Raw genomic sequence first — 23,240 nt, 5'->3', positions numbered from 1 at the left:
ACAGCCAGCCCTCCCTCCCCTACGCTTCTACAGCTCCTGGCATCTGCTTTGCTGGAACATTCAGCACGCATGCCTGTCCTGGCCTCTCTGCAGACCTGACTCCTACATCAGACTGAACCTTCTCTGAAGGCTCGCATCTATGCCCCGGAGGGTAGAATGGAAACTCAATGTACTGTATTTGTGTATAAAACAGTAAGGAGACAGTTAAAATTTTTTTGTAGTGTAGTAAAACCAGAGAGAAATTGCAACCCAAAAACTTGTGTTACAGCCCAGTAGGTACCATGTAGGCACACCCTTACCCACCATGAGTCCTTGGGTTTGCCCCATAACTTCTCTGCATGGTAATAATGAAATTCTCTCACTCTATGTAACTGCACAGGTGAGACAGTGAATTTAAACATATGTTAAAACTATTCAGTGCTGTCGAATAACCAGCTACTGTTAAAACACACTAATCTAATATCTTACCATCATTCTCTGAGCCTGAATTTTTCTCTTCAACCTCTATGAAGTTACACGTGGAGGAAAGTTCTAGCTGTTTTATCTAGTTTGAGTACCCAACCCTCCGTTAGCAGCAACAACTGAATTTAACAATTCTATGAGACAAATTCTTTCTTTCTTTTTCTTTTTTTTAATATGTTTTTATTGATTTCAGAGAGAGGAAGGAAAAGAGAGAGAGATAGAAACATCAATGATGAGAGAGTCATCAATTGCCTGCCTCCTGCACGCCCCTGACTGGGGATGGAGCCCGCAACCCGGGCATGTGCCCTGACTGGGAGTCAAACCGAAATCTCCTGGATCCTAGGTCGATGCTCAACCGCTGAGCCACGCTGGCTGGGTGGGGCAAATTATTTCTTTATGAGAAAAATGGAATTACGTGATCCTCCAAGATTAAGCCAAAGTATTCATTAAGCATAAAACTGAGTTGCAAGACTCTTATGTCACTTTTGATTTTTAGATTAGCAAACAAATAAATGTAGGATCTTTCTGTAAACCAATCTGTACCAGAATAAAATAATAATGTTAATCTCTTTGGTGGTAAGGGGGAAAAAAATAGCCAGATTACATCACACACTCTAATTTGATATAAATACCAAATTTCTCCAACTGATCATTCAACAAACAATGGACCACTTTTTCCCTACCCTTCTAGGCCCAACTAAATCAAAGCACCCAATCAGTTCACCTCTTCCTTCTCTTTGGGAGAGAAACTTGAGTCAGACATCTGACATCCTAAACCTGCTCTCTAAATTCCCATACTGACATGAAATACAAGCATTTTTAATCCAAAAAATACAACATGCACCATAAAGTGGCCCCAAAATGAGAAACCACAGGCAAGAATGGAGTGAACCTTCACTTTCATATGTTGCTGGAGGCAGAAATTGGTTCAATCATTTGGGAAAGTAGACTGGCAATATGACAAGAGTCATTACTATGTGCATATTGTGTGAAACAAGAATTTCAGCTTTGGGAATATATCCTAAGAAAATAATCCAGAAAAAAGCTACAAACACAAAACTTTTCATTATAACATTATTTATGATTCATAAAAATTGAAACCAACTTAAATACCTAACACCTGGAAAATATTTAGGTTCACTAAGGTATGGCTACACTAGAGACCATTATGTAACTTTGAAAAATTATTGTAATAATGACTACATAGCAATGTGAAGAAACAGGAATGACATATATATCTAAGTGAATATAAGTATATAGAATAAAAACCTATATACTCTATTAAAACTGTGTGAAAGGTGAATATGCAAAAAAGAAATAATGCAAAATGAAAATATTTGTGTTACAGTGGTAAAATTATGACCAACTTTTTGTTCTTGATATTACAAAATCTATAATACAATATTATTTGCATAATTAAAAATTATACTTTTAAGAAAGGATTGCCAAATGAAATCAAGATCATTTATCATTGAACAAATTACTACTTTTCAAGAACAGCATTATTAAGAATTGCAAATATGTTTAGAAGCATACTTCTATTATCTGTAACAATCATAAAACTTTTCCTTATGTTTTACTTCAGTAAAATCTCTGAAGCTACATTATTTATAAATTGTAATACATGACACCATAGTTACTGAGTGAGAGAGTCCATGTGTTTAAGCTACACCCTAGGTTTGTTAGGAATCATAAATCATCAAGTTCTCAAGTTGTCAAATTTCTACATAAGAGAGAAGCACAAACACTGGGAGAATCTGGCAGTATTCAGCACAAAAAGGTAAAGTAATAAGCTACATTTTAAATGCTATCTCAGCAATCAACACATGCCAATTCTTTCCCCTTCATACAAAAATCTTTCCATCTCTTGTTCTGAATAATTTAGGCAGTATTAAGACAGGGAAATAGATAACCCCTTAGCTGACAACAATATTAAAGCATAAAGTATAATGGTGTTGATTAATTTTCTTACAACTTCAAGTATGTCATGTAATTGAAATTAGGTCTAGCTCTTGAGAAAAGACTGCTGCTTACTTTTTTGTAGGCTTTTACCTTTATTAAAGATTCAACTATTTAAAGTAGAAATATTACCAAAACGTAATATATTTTCAAACATGAATAAGTAAAAAGGGATTAAATAGAGATGAAAAGGAACATTCATACCAAAGGACATATTATCTTTGGGTATATTTCATTCATCCAACATTCAACAAATATTTCTTGGGCATCTAGAGTACCAGGTGTAGTAAAAGAGACAACAGAAAATAAGTAATTATATTAGAAGATGACAAATGCTAGAGAAAAAGAAAAATGTAGAACAGTGTCAGAGAGATTAAGGATGCTGGGAAGGGGGTTACAATTAAATAAAGAAATGTGGGTAGCATTCATTGGGAAGGTGCCATGGAGGAAATATTTGAAAACACTGGACTTAATCATGTGGATATCAGGGAAAGAGAATTCTAGACATAGAAGGCACCGTGGAGCTATGACTGAAGGCACACCAAGAGGCCAGAGTGGCTGAAACCAAGGTGTAAGAGAGGAAATAGTAATAGTGAGGGGAGCAGATCATGGAGGTAGGTCAGATCATGTAGTGTCTGAAAAACCATGAGGACTGTGGCTTTTATTCTGAATTAGACAGAGAACCACCAAAGACTTCTGATTTACTTGAATGGGAAAACTCTGGCCGTTGTGCTAAAAAACACACACAAACTGATCACTGTAGCTATGAAGAATTTGTCATAGGTAGTAGGTAGTCAAATTCAGATTCTGTACTTTGAACATAGAACCAATAAGATTTCCTAACAAACTGAATATGAGAGGGAGACAATGTTGAAGTAATTATTGTTTTTTACCTAACAATTGGAATAGAATTCTACCCATGGAAATGGGGATGACTGGGTAAAAGAAGTTTTAGGGGCAAGTTCAGGAATTCGGTATGGGCATATTAATATTAAGTTGGAGGTGCCTATTAGGTTTCCATGTAGAGATGACATGTAAATAGATATAAATTTCGGAGTGGTTGGCATATAGATGGCTTAGAAAAAACCAGGGGACCAGACAAGTTCAAAAAGGAACAGGAGGAGAGAAGTTGGCACGGCCTGACCCCCGGCGCATCCCAATTTTAGGCAGCTGAGGGGAAAGGGGGGAACCAGCAAAGGAGACTGAGCAGGAGCTACCAGTGAGGTGAGAGTCCGGGCTGGCGTAGTGGCCTAAAAGTCAAGTAAAGAGACAGAACAGAAGAGTCAGTGAGTCAACAGGAAAGGGGGGACCAAAAAGAAACCACTAATCACAACCCAGCCAGCACGAAGCTAACAAGGAGACATCGCAGGTCACAATGAGGGGCATGTGGGTGAGCGTGGGGCTCGGATGGTTTACTGACTTGAGCAGAAAGGCTTTCGTTACAGTAGAAGTGCTGGCTCACGGATGCCAAAACATACACGTGACCTTCTTCCCTCCTGATGCAAGCAGGTCTGGCTATCTCACTTGCAAACCCTGTGCGAAGTGAAATCACAGGACCCCTGGTCCAACAGTGCTCAGAATTTCAAGATGCTGGCGGCAGAGCAGAAGGCTGAGCACAGGGCCCTTCTAAGGGCAAAGCCTGAGTGACCGTGACTGCATGGGACACACCCATGAAGCTGGCCCTAGATGCAAGGCCTCTGAGCTAGAGCAACAGAAGTGTCGCTGCTACGGCAGGCTTCCTTAGCTTTTGGGTTCACAAAAGCACTGCTTCTCGAAGCACGCAAGCAATACATAAATAAATAAATGAGACCACCATAAGGAGAATCTGTTAAAATGTAATTGGCTTTCTCTTCCAACTTGCTTTCAAAGCTAAATCAGCATATATGGATCTGAAATCATTATAATATGACAGTAAAAAAAAAAAAGGGGGCAGAAGAGTCATTAAATTTGATAGCACTAGTAAAACCACATGAAAAAGAGAATGAAAACAGGCTTACTTTTCATCAGTATGCAGATGAAATGTTTTAAAAAATCTCCCTTCGTAGTGCTTTAGAAGTTTTGGTCAATGTCCCTAAATGAACATATAATGTATAAATTTATTTTGGTTCCATCCCATTGACATAAAAAATGATGCCTCAATCAGAATACTAAATACGATGCTAAAACTAAGGCATCCTCCAGTTTCTCAGGGTGATAAAGAAGTATTCTTCCCTACATATTTAAAATGCATGCACACATGAATGTATTTCTTTACCCAGCAAGTATATTCAGTATTCACTACTGTAAAGTATGGTACTAGGTGCTGAACTTGTATTTTCTTTCTCTTTCAGTCTTGTTCTATATATAATGGAAAAGGGAAATGAGCAATACCTCTTCCTCTACTGCATACTCCAAGTCATACCAGGGCTCACTTGGAGGATTTTCCTAACAGAAGTTATGGTAAAAATCTGTAGTGAATTCTTATTCCACGGTCTCTCTCTAGCTCAAAGGCTACTTGCTCTACGGAGTGCAACCCAATCTTCCCAAGTACAAATAACCATGATTCACCTGTGCCTGCTTGGCCTGTGTTCATGCTCACATTACAGTGCTTTTGATATCTACTGTCGTTACTTCTTTCCAAACTTTTCTCTGCTGCTAGAGGGTGACATCTGTGACAGCAAAAACAGTCACAAACTGATGCATGCCCAGTACCTAGCAAAGTGTCTGGCAAATATCAGGTGTAACATAGAAGTTTCCTGAATAAAGAAATAAACTGCTAGATAAATGACATTGTCTCTGGGCTAAATAAGTCCAGAGGCAGTTGATCAGCAATGGGCTGAATAAAGGGGTGGACTATACCTCTTGGTTTTACAGACCTCTATCTCTTGACTACACTTGTGGTCCACTGTTAATTTCACCACCAGCGGGTGACTGCTCTTCAGCTGCCTTGATTCTCCCTCTAGACTTAGATAAACCCTTTGGGGTGAGGTTCCACATATACCTATCAGGTTTAGGTGACAGGCTAGACTGCACACAACTGAATGGAGTGTGGCAGGTACAGAACTGCTGCTTCTCTTTACTAACAGACTGTATGGGGCTGAGCATTTGATGTTTGATAAGAAGGAAGTCAACATAGATGGAAAAGTAGGAGGGGAACCTGGAAATTAATTTGAAGCAATTTTAGCAAAAAGCCAATTTCCCACATAGTTAGCCTTGTAACACAGCAAGACCTTGAAATGACAGGTTTGTAGGAGGAATCTCAGATTGCTTTACCAGGGAAAACACACAAACACACACACACACACACACGCGCGCGCACGCACACACAGAAAATTTTATTGTGGAGTGTTGCTGTTTTAAAGAAAATGTTCACATTTGTTATTTTAATGAGTAAGTTTGCTTATCTCTCTTGGCAATTCAGTTTAAGGCCCTAATATAATCTTACATAATGAGATTTGAATATAGGAATTACAGTGCACTAAGGAAACAACAGAGCAGTCCTGAGGGAATGGACAAACACACAAGAAATTTTACATTTTCAATTATTCTAGGTGGTTTACTTTTTACAATCAAACATGCCTCCTATCGGAGAAAGCGTGTTAAATCTCTGGTAACTGCCCCCACGTAACTTACTATTTACATTGGTATGAAAGTGAAGTAAAAGCTGTATAGCAAGACCTGCACCTGCAATTTTATCCAAACTTCAAGTATCTGACTGAAGCAAATCCATAACATCACACATGAACGCTACACACGTTGTAGGCACTTTCCAAGTAATTGTTGATTGAATGACAATATCACACTCTCAAAAGTGAACCTGTGTATAAGTGACGCTGATTTCTATAAAAGTTTTAAAATACTAAAATTTTAAGTCATTATATATAAAATTCAACTACCCATTTATTCCAAAATAGCCATTAATATTATATATTTTAAAGTAGTAATTTATTTTTACATTCAAGGGAATTAAATATGTACTCAGATGAGAAAAAAATGACTGTGTTATTTACAAACTAACATTTGTAAGGACTGGAAGGTGACCACTGTCTAATTTAACAGGTTAATCCTAGATGGTGAGGTGAAGTTACTTCTCCTGGGCTGTCCTAGATGGTAAATAACAGGTATTAGTACCCTTTTATTTAATTAAAATAACTCATTTAGCCTTAGTTTTATACAAAACAAAAATGATCAGAACTGTCCTGACAGCCCAGCTGGTGTGGCTCAGCGGTTGAGCGTCGACCTAGGATCCAGGAGATCAAGGTTCAATTCCCGGTCAGGGCACATGCCCGGGTTGCGGGCTCGATCCCCAGTCGGGGGCATGCAGGAGGCAGCCGATCAATGACTCTCTCATCATTGATGTTTCTATCTCTCTCTCCCTCTCCTTTCCTCTCTCTGAAATCAATAAAAATATAATTAAAAAAACAATCAAACAAAAAAACTGTCCCGACAGATTCACTGCTTACTGAGAGTTTCCTGTGTGCCAGGCCCCATGCCGAACATTTGACTGTCAGGGCCCTTTGACTTACTATTATTATTATTTAATGAGTCTGCCTAAGTGTACATTTTGTTAAATATTAAACCAAGTATTTATTATTGTTGTTGCTGAAAACCTATAATGTTCTGAGTCACTGGTTAAGACATCCAAGAAAGTATAAGCATTTAATTAAGGATTCAAAATACAGTGATGCTTCATAATATCAGTCCCTGAGACACATTACAGAAGGAAATGATGCCATCACTCATTTCAATGTGTAACAGACTGTGAGGCTAGGCTCTGCTAGGGGCTTTCTGCTTACTCAACACCCAGGACAGCTACAGCTTTTTACTCCATACACAATGACATCACTGGACATTTTAATGTAAAGCTTAAGTGCTTATTCATGTAGTCTCCACACAGGTGGTTTTTAGATGCCTCTATGGATGTGTATTTGTCTTTCCACAGCTGAACGACATATTGCTTTTTAAATTCATCTCTAAAAAGTTGTGTGCAATGACATTCAAGGCTTGCATTTATGTGACTATATTTCCCAGAATAATTAGCAAATCAGTGTTAAATGTCTTTGTCTCCTTAAAAAAAAAAATCATCTCGTAATCTGTAAACATTCTGATTTAGCATTAACTTCTCTAAATATTACTGTGTGGTTCAAAATAAAGTAATTCCGATTCAGACAGCTACCTGTTAAATGGATGAACTCTTTGCCATTCTACTGAAGACCAACTGCTCCACTTGTAACTGGACCCACCCGTCACTGTTCCCGGATGGTACCCTCCCCCCGGCATCACTGACTTTTCATTTCACTTGTTACCATGGGACATATTATGTATTTATTGTTTGTCTATTGTCTGTCTCCCTTACTACTCAGAATGAGGCAAGAACTTTGTTCATTGTTGCTCCACCACTGACTGACAGTGCCTACTGCACACTGGGCACTCAATAAGTCCTTGCTGAATGAAAGAACCAACATTGTCATCACAATCATAATTGATATTGTCTTTATTAACTAAATGCCTGGGTCTAAAGGGTCGAAGGATACCAAATGCATACAGTGCTCTAAGATAGACGGAAACAGCATCAAACAGGGTGACCTTGCTGGGGGCGGGGGTTGGCGTGGAAAATAGCTAGACTTATTGGAAATGCTGAGATGCACCTTACTTGCTAAAGCCAGACTACAGTAGTCATTTCATACCTTAAGATTGCGGTTTTAATAAAAAGTAAGACTTAAGTCCATTCTGTTTTCTTACTGCCACAAGTCCTTATTTTTTTTTTACCTTCATTTATTATAAATTTTGTTAAGTCTTTATGACTCTATGGCTTTTGAATTTAAGATTAACTTGTAGTACAAAAAATTTCCCCAATATAATATATTAATATCTTAAAACTATTGGAAAGTTAGATAAATTTCATAATTACTTAAAAACAATATTATGCTTTAGATATCTGTAATTTTTTTTAAAAAAAGTTTAGTTAAATATGAAAAGAATAATTAATTTGAAACAAATGGAAGCAATGGATATAATTTAAAATAAGTGCCTAAATACTGAAATTTAGAAGTGGGGGCTGTGATAATTGGTTCAACTGACATTTATCTAGAATTTTATTCTCATTATTTACTTCACCAAAATAAAAATTAATTTAAAAACTACCCACCATATGCTGTCAACTTACTTTACAATGATCGTACTGGAGCTGTAAGGCCGGAACATCCCCCCCAATAGGCATTTGGTTTTTGATCTCTTCATCTTTCACATTCAGCCACTTGATCAGCTCTTCCAAGGACATCAGCAACCTGTTCCACTTCTCAGCACTGGCCTCCAGATGGGCCCTGTTGAGAGAATGCTGATCACATTTAGATGTTTGAGTTGCATCCAAAAAATTACATATTTTCTTTTAGCCTAATAATTTTGTACGACCGACTGATGTTCATGTCCAAGAAAGAGGCTGACTCTTTGTAAAAAATAAAACTAATAATAAAATTATAGTTATTACAGTACTATCGAATATATTATTTCCCTGTGAGAAAGTTATTTTGAATTCAAAGGGTATGTTGGTACTATCTATCAAAACTTAAAATGTATAGCTCCACACCACAAAAGCATAAACATGAGACTTTCAAGAAAAATGTCCATAATAAAATGTAAAATTATAAAAACAAGTTTCAGTAGTTTATGTGTAGTATATATGCATATTCAGAATAACATTTTCTCATTTCATCTATTAACATGAAGAGAGGGATAGAGCAGAAAGAAATTATATGTATAAACAATGTTTAGAAAGATATATACCAGCTGTGGTTACACTGAGAACACAGTAAACACTTATTTTTTATGTGTTTTTGTACTAACTGAGTATTTACAACAGGCAATATTATTTTTCTTTCCAAAAAAAACTACTTAATTTTTAGAAAAGGAAATTACCAATGTCCTGATTTCTTTTGCAACCAAATAAATTACTGAAAGCAGAACATCACCAACAATGACATCGAAAAGTTGGAAAACGATAAGGCATTTCTTGGACAGAATGCTATTTGGCTTAAGGCTGACCGACATCCAGTGACAAATGTCCACTGTAAATAGAAACAATTGAGCAGAAATCACTGACTGCAGTACTTTATAGTCTGATGTAAAAGTAAGTCTTTGTTTCAATAATAATTTCTGTTTTTCACACAGAAAAGTACACTCAGATACTTAAATTATGAACTTCATAGTCTGGAAACCATGTTTAAGAAATACATCTTTATATGATGAAGACTCCAATAACAGCCAAGGCTTTTGAGAATAGCAATGCAAACAAAAGAACAATTCGTTAGTTGTTCCTATAAGGGCCTTGGAGAAATCCCACTTATCCAGTCTCCAGCCCATACCACATGGGCTGGATTTGAAATGAAAGATCCATTGGAAACAACTGCAGAGACTCAAGAAATCAGCATTTACTCGATCCTACTTCACCCCAGTGGGCAGACTGAATGTGGACTTAAGCTCTAAACTGTATGAAATGGAATTACCTTGGCCTTTCAGATCAAAGGGGCAAGGCTACAGAGACAGACATGAGCCTTGTTATGCAATAGTTTGCAAAGACTAAAGACATGATGAGAAAAGATTTGGGGCAACTCCTGGTGCAAGAAACCTCTGTTGATCAGTCTTCATACCCTCTCAGACAACAATTCCCACCTTGACATTGGTATTAGGATTCCCACTTCCACAAAGCTGCTTTTACTGAGTGATACCAGGCACGGCCACTACTGTCCCTCAGGCCTACCAGTGATTTTTTTCCATTTTTTTGGACATCTGATCTACTTGAGGCTGTCTCATAACTCAGCTCTAAATAATTCAAACACATATTTCCCCATTGATCACATTAGGTGGTACTCCCAGAAACAGAGCAACAATATCTTAAGTCTTTGTTTAGAAATTCATAATGTTTTCAGAACTATAAATCATTAATCTCTAGTTCATCTGCAATTCAAAAAATAATAACCACAGTCTATCAGCCAATATTCTAGGTTAAAAGAAAAATCATGGAGTTCTGCATATCTCTAAAATAGCATGAACCAGCTATTCAGTCACATACAAAAGGCCAATTGTCCTGTAATCTATTTCCAGTTCCATTGTCATCTGGCTAATAGAAAAGAAATTAAAATTCTATGTTTTATTCAAAGGAGCTAGGTATAAAAGAATAAAAAATAATTTTTAAATACAAAAAGAAGTTTGAGGTATTTTACAATTCTTTGACAATTACGTGATTAAAAATTTTATTCTCTTGCACTTAGTCTTTTCTATTCATTCTACAGATGCTAAAATTGACCTCATTTTACAAAACTGTTCCTTTCTTTGAGTCGCCTCTTTTTTATAGTTGTCTTTTTAAAAATTATTTTTCAATTATAGTTGACATAATTATTATATTAGTTTCAGATGTAAAACATAGTGATTAGACATTTATACACCTGACAAAAGTGGTCACCCTGACAGGTCTAGGACTCATCCGACACCATATATAATATTTATAATACTATTGACTATATTCCCTATGCTGTATAAAATTGTTCTTTAATGAGATTCCAATTCTGCTCAAGCACCAGCTTTTCTGTGTTCATATTGATTAATTTTAGGCCAAATATGTAATTACCTATCCCTGATAAACAATGATTTTACTCCTCACGGAGCAGAACTAATTTCAATTATATTAACTAGAAACTCTCTCTGACAGTTAAAAAACGATTCTGCCAATAAGTATGTTTGACTGACCTGATGCAATTCCTTTCCAGTATTTTTAAATGCAAATTTTTTAAAAAGACCGCTAGAAATCAGAGTGGAAATCAGAGGTCTTTAGTAGATCAGGAAGTGCTGGAGTTTCTCTGTATGAAACACTTATGCATATCCCCTGCCTCTTAGTTTAGACTTGGCCCTGCATCTTCAATGTCTGTAGCTTCGCTCTGTAATCAATAACAAAGCAGGCATTCCTTTTATTTCCAGTTACACACTCATTGTTTTTGGAGAGCATGCAAATGTCTTTTTCAATGCAATTAACTCTTTTGACTAAATAGAAATAATGAAATCGACCATTGAAATCTAAGGCACTCAGCACCTGAAGAACTATTTATAAAGATGAAGACAATACTTTTATAAAAGAGATACTGAAGTGACTCTGAAATTTAAAAAAAGATGACATGATATATGTACTTTCCTGCATCTTTCTTTTTCCATAGTATAAAGCAACCTGATCTGGCAGAATCTCTGCCTGGAAATCTGTCTTGGTTACCCTCCAATAGGCTATAACTGTGTCTAGTGGATTACTACCATATGCCCAATTAAATGCGTGCTTCCTTAGTAGCCTTCAGTGTTCTAGTTTCGATTTAATTCTTTCATCTTTCAAGATGAAAGCTTTTTCTTGGGCAATGGGTTGAATGCTCTGCAAGAAGAAACCTTAAATGTGTGTATGGTGTTAATTATACTTTCTCAGTTTGACTCTAAACATTTTAAAGCTTACATTTCCCATAGACTTTAGAACCAGTCATCAATCATGTTTCCAGAATCTTCACTTAAAACATTTCTTCATTCGACACATACCCGTGGCCCACTGACATCATGGATAATTGACTCGTTATCTGAACTCTCACCTGCTTCAGTTCATTTTTTGGGCACTTGACACGGGCAAAATAATAAATACCCTCATTGAATGTGTTACCAACCTAGGATGATGTCTACTGAACAATATGCTTTCTAAAAATTCTCTCTTTGGGGGTTGAATCATATATTTTACAACTGTCTAAACATTTTTAAGTGACAAATTACTTATAAAAATATGCAAAAAGTTTTTAGAAGGTGAAGATTCATAAAAATTATAATTATTTAACTATAGTAGAATGTCTCCTGCCATTTATTTTTAAAATTTGTTTTATTTTTCAAATGCAGATGACATGCGATATTATATTAGTTTCAGATGTCTAGCATAGTGGTTAGACATTTATATGAAGTGACCCCCCCCATAAGTCTAGTACCCATCTGATACCATACACAGTTATTACAATATTATTGACTGTATTCCCTATGCTATACGTTATGTCCAAGAAATAAAGAAAGAGGGAGAGAGCAAGAGAGAAAGTGAGAGAGAGAGAGAAAGAAAGGATGGAAGGATGGAAGAAACGGTGTATTATTTATTTTAAATCACCAGATGCCTCTACCTTCCAATGCTTTTTCAAATAAGTTTTTAGTGCTTCTCCCAGTGTACAGATATGAAAAAGTAAAGAAATTTTGTGAGTAAGAAGGGAAATTTATTAAAATAAAACTTTTTTTTTTCATTTATTCAATACAAACAAACATTTATGGAGCAACCACTCTGACATTGGGTACTACACTGCTTCAGAGATAGAAAGTTCTGGGGTGAAGTCAGGGAAAATACTCTGAAGCAGGAAACCTATCAACAACTCCAAGAGGGAAAAATGGCTCAGAGAAGGAAGGAACTTGCTCAGGAAGCCATGGTGAGAATTTAGAATCCAATCTAAAGTCCAAGCTCTTTCCACTACATTGCTTCCATCACAGGCAGCCCTTAAGAGAGCGCATAGAAACTACCCAGAAATGTTTGTAGACATTTGGGAAGCAGGTCTACCAAAGAACAGAATGACCCAAAGGTAAGAGGCGCAAAGACATACTATCCCCTACTGTGCAAGGACTTTAGAATTAGATGTCCAATTCTCACTACAAATCAAATTTAGTTTTAGTGTATGTTGACACTCATAGATTATAAGTTAAAGATATAATAAAAGAAAATACCTTTGTTAGTACAAGAATAACCAGCAACATTAAAAGAGGATTACTCCTGCTTCTAGAAAGAGAATGAAGGCCCATTAGGAGAAAAAAGTGAAGTCCTCAGAATTCAGCCTGTGCAGAAGAAACAATAAAGCTGGGCTTCCAATATGGTAGCCACCGGCACCATGTGGCTATTTCAATTAAATTTCAGTTAATTAAAATAAATGCAATTTGAAATTCAGTTCATCAGTTGCACTAGCTACATTTCTAGGGCTCGCCATGCCACACGTGGCTAGTGGCTGCCATACTGAATGGTGCTGACAGAGGACATTAGCATCACTGTAGAAGGTTGCACGGCAGAGCACTGAATCAGAGCAAGAAAGAAAGGAGCTCAGCAGAGCCTTCCTCTACCAGATCTGGGAAAAGGAAATTTTAGTAGTTTTACAACATGCTTAGCAAAATCAACTACCTAAGGTTAAAAGTGGAGTCAGTGACATTGTAAAATGTGATAACATTCAATGTAATGATGATGTTAAAGGTTAATCTTCTCTAACGGCTTTTTAAAAGGTGTCCTGAATTTCTAAGAGGCTCATAAAAGAATAGGATGATAGAATTTTGTCTTTGAACTCTGTTTTCATTAGATTTGACGATTCCACTGGCCTTTGAAACCATATGTTAATAAGGACTTATATTAAACATCACTAAACTGATAAGTGGATATTTAATTAACACAATCCTAAATTAAATAAATGTCATATAAAAATTTAAGCCATGTCATTCCCATTATTGAATTTATTAGTATATTTCCAATTCACATTTTCCCAGGGAGAAAAAAATATTGTTAAAATTCCTAAGAGCGTATCTTCTAACTAAGTTTCAAGTCATTAGCTATCTCTTCTTACGCTGTTCCAAGTATAATATACAATACTATGTATTGTGTTTTGATCACAAAAGAATATTTGGGACCTTGGATTTTAGTATTTAAAAAGTTTAATCATACTCATCCAAAAAGACTGCAAAATAAAGTTTAAGATATTAACCAAGGTATTGAGCCAAATACTATTACATAGTTCAGTGACCACACCATGGTCAAAGGAGGTAATGTCTCTAAAGCACTTAGTGCAGGTTTGGCACATGAATGTTCAATAAATATTAATTGTTATTATGATCTCTGGCAGATATTCTCTCTTAAAAATGATGATACATTAGAGCAAATGGCCCCTGCTTGAGAATATTAACATTATCGCAATTAAAACACAGTTGGAAATTGAGAACCCACAGAAGGGGCATTCATCAGATGGCCTCACTCTCAGAAAAATTAAGCAAGACCACCCACAGAGGGGGAGTTTGGGGAGCAGTTTGGGAGCTAACGAGGAGTCAAAATCTTTTCAAAATAGGCATGGTGGTGAACATGATAGAAAATCATTCAGAATCACACACCAATTCTAAGCAGAAAGGAACAAACTAGAGTAAAGAAATGTTATTCTTTTTCACTTTCTAGTGTAACACTAAGTAGACCAGAATTAAGAGCAGGGGGAAAAAGAGGGTGCGGTCATCAGAGTGTCAGAGATCTGAAAAGCAGACAGAAAATTCAAGGGGGGGGAGGAAATTCAAGATGTGTGTTTTTAAAAAAATCTAGTTGTAATATGTTAGGTGAATTACATATACAGGACAACACTATCAAGTTAGATAATAGTATAGAGATGGTCCTGGTATATAGTAAGGTAACGAAAGAAGGTACCCTCTTCAGAAGATCCAAAACTTTAATGTGATGGAGAGTTGATTTATCAATGACATTGTAAGCAATTCGTATTTGATACAACAGAGGGCTCTTCTCTACCTAACATGGCAAATCAGTGGCATTCGGATGCAGGTGGCCAGGTGGAACGTAGTAAAATAAAACATGTGCTCTTTTTCCTGGAGATCAGTCATCTCAGGGATGCCAGGATGACATGGGGCATTAGCTGAGTCTCAGGTAGGGCCAAGTCTCTGGGACGTGGAAACAGGATGGGGTAAAGGCTTTTCTTTTTTAAAAATAAATCTTTATTGATTTCAGAGAGAGGAAGGGAGAGGGAGGAGAGAGAAACATCAATGCTGAGAGAGTCACTGATCTGCTGTGTCCTGTATGCCCCTGACTGGGGATCGAGCCCGCAACCTGGGCATGTGCCCTGACCGGGAATCAAACCGAGATCTCCTGGCTACTAGGTCGATGCTCAACCGCTGAACCACACCAGCCAGGCAGGATAAAGGCTTTATCTCTTTTAGAGATAAAGTAAAAACTGAAACTTGGAAGTGAAAATATAAAAAGTTATCAACATGGATATCGACATCAAGAATGACAACTGAAGGAAAGATGAAGGAGGGGGACGTCAGATGCTCGAATCAGTGAGGAAAGTAGAGGAGGGCCCTGCAGACAGGAGGAAGCAGGGATTAGCTGGTGCGAGCGTAGACTAATGGATGCTCCACTTCTAAGGAGAAGCTGGGTGCAGATGGCAAAGCAACGCTTTACCAGCTGCGTGGCAGGGCTCCTGTTCAGCCAGCATGCCAGGGTGCCACAGCAGAAGTCTACGGTTGCCATTCTGATTGTTTGGTGTCCATACCAGTTGTTAAATATGCAGATTATTCCCACAGTCTGCCAGGTGAGGAAAATGGGCAAGTTAAACTTAAATTTAATTAAATTTAAGAAAACCGGGCAATTAAGGGGAAAGCCAGCTTTCAATTATAAAGAAAAGTGGTGTTAGAGCTTATGGAAATATTAAAGGCACAGGGGACTTTGTTCAGAAGAGAAGCCAGTGTTAAGGGTAGACTTTAAAGGAATGAGAGGGAAAAACAGAGACGCAGAAATTCAGTGTGCTTAACAGGCATCATTTTCAGTAAGGACTGAAGGGGGCAGGTGGCTGGGAGACTGGCTGTCTCTGCGTATTTGCCAATGAGAACAGTCCCTGCCACAGGTAGGGGTTTTCTCACTAAGCACCTCCCGGCCTCTTCCCCGCCCCTTTACTCTCTCAGTCCCTGTAGAGGTGGAGGGAGGGGTCTGATCTGTAATCTGGGGATCACTGATGTGCTTAGCTCAGCCCACCCTTACCTCCTGATAACAGGTGTGCAGATGCTGAGTTCTCCCTATTCTTCCATGCAGGGCGCCCCACTCCGGAGACCACCTTGACCAGTGACTGCTGGTGATTTCTGCCTCATTCTGGGGTGCAGTGAACAGCCCCATTTAGCTCTTACTCTAACCTCTAGCCTCCAAGCTCAGTAACTCACATGGCACTGTTATTCTCTCTTGGCCATACTTTTGGTTCGTATTTGTTCAGGATGCAGTCTTCTTGGGGACCTTCTCAGAATTTCCCAGTATTAGTGAATAAAGACAGAAAAAGATGGAGTAGAGAGAATTTCTATGTCCTTTGAACTGCTCAGTGCCAAACAGAATGGTAATCAATGGGACCAATAATAGGCTAAGCAACCTCCCCACAGTGCCACGGCTGCTAGGTGGCAAAGCCAGGTTTAAACCCAGGCAGTCTAGCTCGGGAGTATAACATGAAACACTGTCCTCTACCGCTTCTCTCTGAGGTGTGCTTCCTACATGAGGGTCCACTACTGAGAATAATAAACCATTTTATCTTTTATAAATGTCTACGTAATGATGAATATGTTCATAAAATTTATCTTGTCCACTTTTTGAAGATAAAAATGAAGACTACATTACTCATTACTTTGAACATACTTTATCTGTATGAAAGCAGAGAAAGGTCAATAGAGATATAGATGTAGCCTGCCAGCTGTTACACACTTACGATAGTGTTATGGGTAATAATACAGTTATAGCAATGTGTTCTCTCTCTCCCCTTCCCTTCAGGGCAGTTACTTGAGAAAAAGAGACTGTGCTCACTCAGTTCTGTTTCCAGTGCCTCACTTCCCACTGACTCTTTAGTCCCCTGCAATCAGATTTTTGCCTCACTCACAAAATGACCTGGCAAAGAGTCATCAAAGCCCTTCTACTTACAGCTGGACTCTGCAGCCCTGATCTTACTCGACTTCTTCAAGCAGCCGAGCCCCCCTTTCTGAAACTCTCTCCTCTTGGCTCATGACAACACCCTCCAGGTTGTCTTCCTTCAAGGATGGACACTTCTCGGGTTCTTCGCTGGCTCCTCTTTCCTTCCCCTATTCCTTAGGCATCGGGTTTTCCTGGGATTCTGTACTGAGCCCTCTTCTGTTTTCCACCCTCTTGCCTACTCACAACGCCTACCTGCCTCCTCTACCTGGATACTCCCCACCCACCATCTGTTTGGCCTACAGCTCTCTTCTGAAGGTATCTCCATCCAAAGGTGGCTGGCTATTTGTTTCTAGATGGTCCACCAGTGCCTCAACAACATGAATTAAGTATCTATTCAGTCTCTCTTTTCTTTCCTGGAGACTGAAAGGATCTCGTAACAAGTCTCCCCGTCTTCAGAACTGTGCTCATCTAATGCATCCTCATAATTGTGTGGGAGGGGTCGTGACAAACTCAAATCTACTTATGTCTCCCTAAAAGTGTTCAAATTCCATTAGCGATGGAATGGAGCATGGTGCACACAGGTGTTCCAGGGTTTATGTCTTACCTCTTTCTCTCCCTTTTTCTCTAGCCACAATCTTTCCTCTCTACACCAACAGCAAATTCTGTTCTTAACCAGGCTGAACTTTTTAACTGCTCCATGAAAGCACAGTGCTACTTCAAGCTTCCTGCTGATAAGCCCTTCTCCAGTCCTCTCCCAGTCCATAGGAGAAATAACACACATCTTTCAAGGCTCGACTTAAGAAATTGCCTCTTTTGTGAAGCCTTTGACGACTGTCTGAAAAAAAACATTAACCTTCCTCCTTTGGGTCCATCTTAATCTGGACAGAACTGTGAATCCCCTATGGGCAGGGGTTATATCTTATTTAAGATTAGAAGTGCCTTAAATATAGAAATGAGTTCTTACTAAATGCGTGAATAAATGCCTGAATCTCCAGAGGCGGGTAATAAAGGTAAAAATTGTTTTAATTCATCATCACATTAATCACACATTTTACTGGAATGTGAGCTCTACTGTGAGGCAGAAGTCCACTGACAAAGCTTATTCTCCCAACAACATTAAGTTATGCATGAGACAATAATCCAAATGAAGTTTATAATGTAATTTCTTTCTGGAGTAGAAAAAAATGTGAATTGATAGGCTTGGGCAATAACAGCCATGGAAGGCCAAAGATGATTTTTTTTGTCTGTAGCTTTCTATTTGACCTGTATGTACAGATGCAGCCTTCCTTAAGTTCTCTTTCCTAAAGAACTCATCCGCAAGACTCCCAAAATTCCACCACCATGTGCACAACTGTCACCGGGGCCACCCCTGTGACTATTAGCTCATTAGACTAGATGTCGGTTTCCCTAGAACCTCAGTGAATGTCACTGTATTAACATTGAAAACCTTTCCACTAATTTGTATTTATGGGGAACAGAAAAGTGCAACCAAATGGGATCTGGCCAGTTGAAAACTCACATCTTCAACAAGCATAAGTATATTCTCTCACTCTACAATAGTCCATAATTTCCCTCTTATTAAAAAATAGTTGGCTGACACTGACATGGTTTTCAATGAGATCCTTACACAGAGGCTTTCATAGTCATGCTACATGTTATATTTAAGTATAACAAGAAGTGCAAATCTCCCTCTATAAACCCCAGAAAAACAAACACCTTTGGACATTTCTTGAGAAAAAAATGTTTTCAAAAATTAATTCACAATAATAATCACTGAAGATTTCCACTCTCTATAAACAAGTTCTATGAAATCCAGAAACCAACTGAAGCAAATCAACTGAGACCCTTTATGTAAAAACTTAAAATCAACTACATGCTATACTGAATGGGTTTTATGTAGATTAAGGAACTATCAGATTATTCTATTCAATCTTCACAGCAATCACATAAATTAAATATTTTTATTCTGTAAATTAAAAAAACTAAGGCTCAGAGAGACTAAGTGACTTGCTCAAGACCGGTGAGTAAAGTTAAAAAGTCAAATTCAGGATCATTTGGTTTAAGGTTGCACATTTTTCAATATGTCATATAGTTTATGAATTTAAAAAAAAAACAACTCACCCAGGTGCAAGATCTCGATCTTTCCCCAACATTTTCTTTTGAATCTTTGCTCAGCAACATGATCTCAGTTTTCTCTAAACTTACATTCACCATCTATTAAATATAATCCTAAAGAATTCTTGGCTCCCAATAATATTAATAATTGTCACAGCAGGTAATTTCCCGAGGCCTTTTCCTAGTCAGCATTCTGATCCTCAGACTCCTCCTTACTTAATTTCACTCTCTCCAAATGCAGATGTGAATCATCAGTTTTCCAATTTAGTGTCCATAAGCAATATTTAATTTCTATAAAATATCTTCAAATTGGATATACAAATAGCATGATGAGGCAAAACCTGTTCACTGCCAAGAGTCCAAAAGATCTAGACTTGAACCCTGGCTTAGCACTTATTAGCTCAAATTCTTGGTAAGTTTCTCACATTCATTGAGCCTCTGTTTCCTCATGTTAAGAAAGAATTTTACTACTCACTTTACTAGAATGTTCTAAATATTAAATAAAGTAATGTTTGCAAGGATTCTAATACAGTACTTGGTCAAGGTAAACAAAAATCATCAGGTGTGGGTAACATTATTAGTAGTATTAGGTTGAATAAATTCAAATTTGTAAATAGTCAAGAACAGATGGCAGGTGGCACTGGACATTAATGGAGCTAAAAGTAGAACTTTAGGAAAATAGTCTTTGCATTTAAATCTTAGGGAATTTCTGGGGAAGTAGCATGGTGATAAGGCTTCTTGTTCTCTGACATACAAGATTCATAAAACCCCCTCCCCCATTAGTTTTATTCTGATATTGACGATTCTGACCTGATGCTAGCAGATTTTGCTTTCAAGTCGTTCCATCTTTGGTTCATATCATCGAGTCGATGCTGAAGCATAGTAGCCTCTTCAGAATTTCCCAGAGCTTTTACCATCTTCTGCCTGTTTCCATCAATACTTTTAAATATGTCATTGTGGGCATCAATTTCTGCCTGGATGTCCTAAAGAGGGAAACAAGACAGTGCAAATGTTAGGCATTAGTGTCAACATTACTTGGGATTGCTAGACCAAGTTCTATCTTTTTATATTCCACAGGTGAGGGGTTTTTTTAAAAGCAAAATATTTAATTTCACCTTAAAGGATAACAAATTCAAGTGTTTCCACAATTCTTGCATTAAAAATAATTATCTTTAAATCTTCGATACATTGATTCCCCAGTTCTCAAAAATAAAATGTATTAGAATCTGAATTTCATGTATCAGCTAGTCAGATTCAATCAAATTCTTTCTCTCCTTTACACATGAGTAAAACTCCCCTCAAAATTGAAGGTTGCTAGATATCACATCATTTTAGTTGCTATTTTTTTACATTGAGACAAATTTAATAATTGTTCATTCTTTCAATCTAATAAAGTTTATTTCTAAAATTTTTAAAGAACACTTTCATAAAAATGTCCTCATTAGAAAATAAACACTCATGGCAAATTAATACTTCTCCTATTAAATAGGAAAATATTTTGCTTATTTATATAAAGTAAATTTTAGCATAGTAAAAGTAAAATAATAATTATTATAAATTAATAATAAAAATTGGTTCAGACTTTGAAGAAGCATTTTGGCAATATGTATCAAGAGCCTTAAAACTGTAAAATTGTGTATCCTAGGAAGCTTTATTAAGAAACACGTTTATCACATTGATCATTTTTAAAGTAAGAAAGTGGAAGCAATCAAGTAATTCCAGTTCTGGGAATATATCCAAAGGAAATGAAAACACTAACTCAAAAAGATATCTGTACCCCCATGTTCATAGCAGCATTATCTGCACTTGCCATGACACAGATAAAACCTAGGTGTCCATTGGCGGATGAACTGATACAGTAGTTGTGAAATATACATACAAGTAATGTTATTCAGTCATTAAAAAAAGAAGAAGAAGAAGAAATCCCATCATTTGTGGCAACATGATGGACCCTGAAGGCGTTATGTTAAGTGAAATAAGTCAGCAGAGAAAGACACATACTGTACGATCTCATGTGGAAGCACAAATTAACTCATGGAAAAAGAAATCAGACTTTTTCGATTAGCAGAGGTAAAAAGTAGGACAAGGAGAAATTGGAGGCACAAAGTTCCACTTATAAGACAAGTACTAGGGATGCAATACACAATGTAATGACTACAGTTAACACTGTGTGTGACACATAGAAAAGTTGAGAGTAAATCCTAACAGTTCTCATCACAAGGAGAAAACCTATCCTTTCTCTTCCTTGTATTGTATCTATATGAGAAGATAGATGTTAGCTTAACCAACTGTGGTCATATATTTGTAAATCAAACCATCACACTGTACACCTTAAACTTACACAAAGATGTATGTCAATTATTCCTCAATAAAACTGAAAACAAGTGGAAACAATTATAACACATAATATCAAATTTAAAAATGGAGGTTACAGAACTATATATTATGTTAATGTTAAAGTAGGTTTAAATCAGCACATGTACCTCACATCACTGCATACACATACATGAAAAAACAGTGAACAATAAACCAAAATACTGTCATCTCTGTATAAGAGGATCGACGGTGATTTTAGTTTTCTTCGTTACCCTTCTCTGAGTTTCCAAGTCTCTACAAAAAAATTAGTTTCTTTTTGTAACTAGATAAGCATTAGAATTTAAAAATTTAAAATACAGAGGGTCTTTTCAGTTTTTAACAGTCTCCCGTTATAAGGCTGTTGACGTCTGTACTAATTTGGCGATCACCGTTTCTTCCTGAATAAAAAGGAAGCAACCTAGTTGTAGCTCATGTGACAGCTGCCAATCGCAACACGAGTGTGAACTTACAGACAGAACAGGCACCCGACGGGGCCGTGACGGGGGAGGGGGGGGGTGTAAGTCCCCACCACACGGCCTGGTGACTTACTGCAAAATATATTTCAGGTAATGAATCTGAATTAGTAAAGGGGGAACAAACCCTTAAACACTGTAGTTTTATTGCCCTTCTTATATTTGGTTTTCCTTCATAAGCCTAATTCTTCTAAAGTTTCTCTAGTTCTAAAGGAGCATGACAAAAATTTTAATTTAGAAATTATTTGAATATTCAGAATGCTTTTATTAACTTGGAACTCAACCCTGATAAGCACCCTGTGTCATCCATCGAGAACAGAGGCTTAGGGACCAGCATCTGGGTGATGGTTCTTCCAGCAGCTGCAGAGCCACGCTGACCAGGGGATGCATGGAAAGGCCTCTGCACCTCATTATCTGTCCAATCAGCACGGTAGGAAGGCACCACTTGCATAAGGTTAAGGGGCAGAACAGCTTAATTACAGTTTCTGAGGAGATCTGTGACATCTAATATGTCACTAATTGGATCACATTTGTGAGGTGGGAGAGATGAACACCAAGTCTGATAGACAGCTTCTGCAAATTTATGCTACACATTTGCAAAGCCCTTGGTCTCTGGGGTTACCTGACTCTAATGACCAAGCCAAATCAGGTTCACCTGTAGAGGGTGATCTGGGTACACCCAGAATTAGGGTTAACCACTGAACAAAAACTGAGAGTATTGATTCTTCTGTATTTCACTAGCAAATATCTCAAGAGCTCCTAAAGGTAGAAAATCATCGTAATATTTCTTCTGTGTCCTTCACAGTCTCTGAGTCTAATATAAAATAGATACGAAGAGAAAAACACAGAGAGGTAGACAGATAAATAGAAAGATAAACAGATGACAGACAGATGGGTTGATGGATGTATAAATGCATGAATGAATGTATGGATAAGCTCATCTTGACTGTCTGGCATATTAGCCACTCTAGTGCCATGAAAAATCAGATAATTAAAGAGTTATAAGGGAATGTAGTAATCCTTTTGTTTAATCTCTTCATTTAAAAAATTTAACATGGGAAATCTAAAATTATTTAGAAGCCTGTACTGCAAAGTCTTGCCTAAGCATTTTGGGAGAAATTCAGAATTAAACACAATTAATGCATCATGCTCCTTCAGAGATC

The 23,240-nt window shown here is 37.4% G+C and overlaps 1 protein-coding gene across 1 annotated transcript in view; it reads right to left on the bottom strand.

Moving 5' to 3' along the window:
• The window catches only part of UTRN (utrophin), a 399,896-nt gene that overhangs the window by 109,360 nt on the left and 267,296 nt on the right, over positions 1–23,240 (bottom strand). The window contains exons 52-53 of the mRNA XM_087817673.1: positions 20,060–20,232; positions 8,567–8,723 (exon numbers count right to left, since the gene is read on the bottom strand). Of these exons, the coding sequence (XP_087673799.1) occupies positions 8,567–8,723; positions 20,060–20,232 (330 nt within the window). The remainder of the gene's footprint in view (positions 1–8,566; positions 8,724–20,059; positions 20,233–23,240) is intronic.

This window comes from Miniopterus natalensis, chromosome 5 (assembly GCF_054644295.1).
Source record: "Miniopterus natalensis isolate mMinNat1 chromosome 5, mMinNat1.hap1, whole genome shotgun sequence".
Lineage (NCBI taxonomy): Eukaryota > Metazoa > Chordata > Mammalia > Chiroptera > Miniopteridae > Miniopterus > Miniopterus natalensis.
Note: the sequence above shows the minus strand (reverse complement) of the source record. Positions and strands in the feature narration are given on the sequence as shown.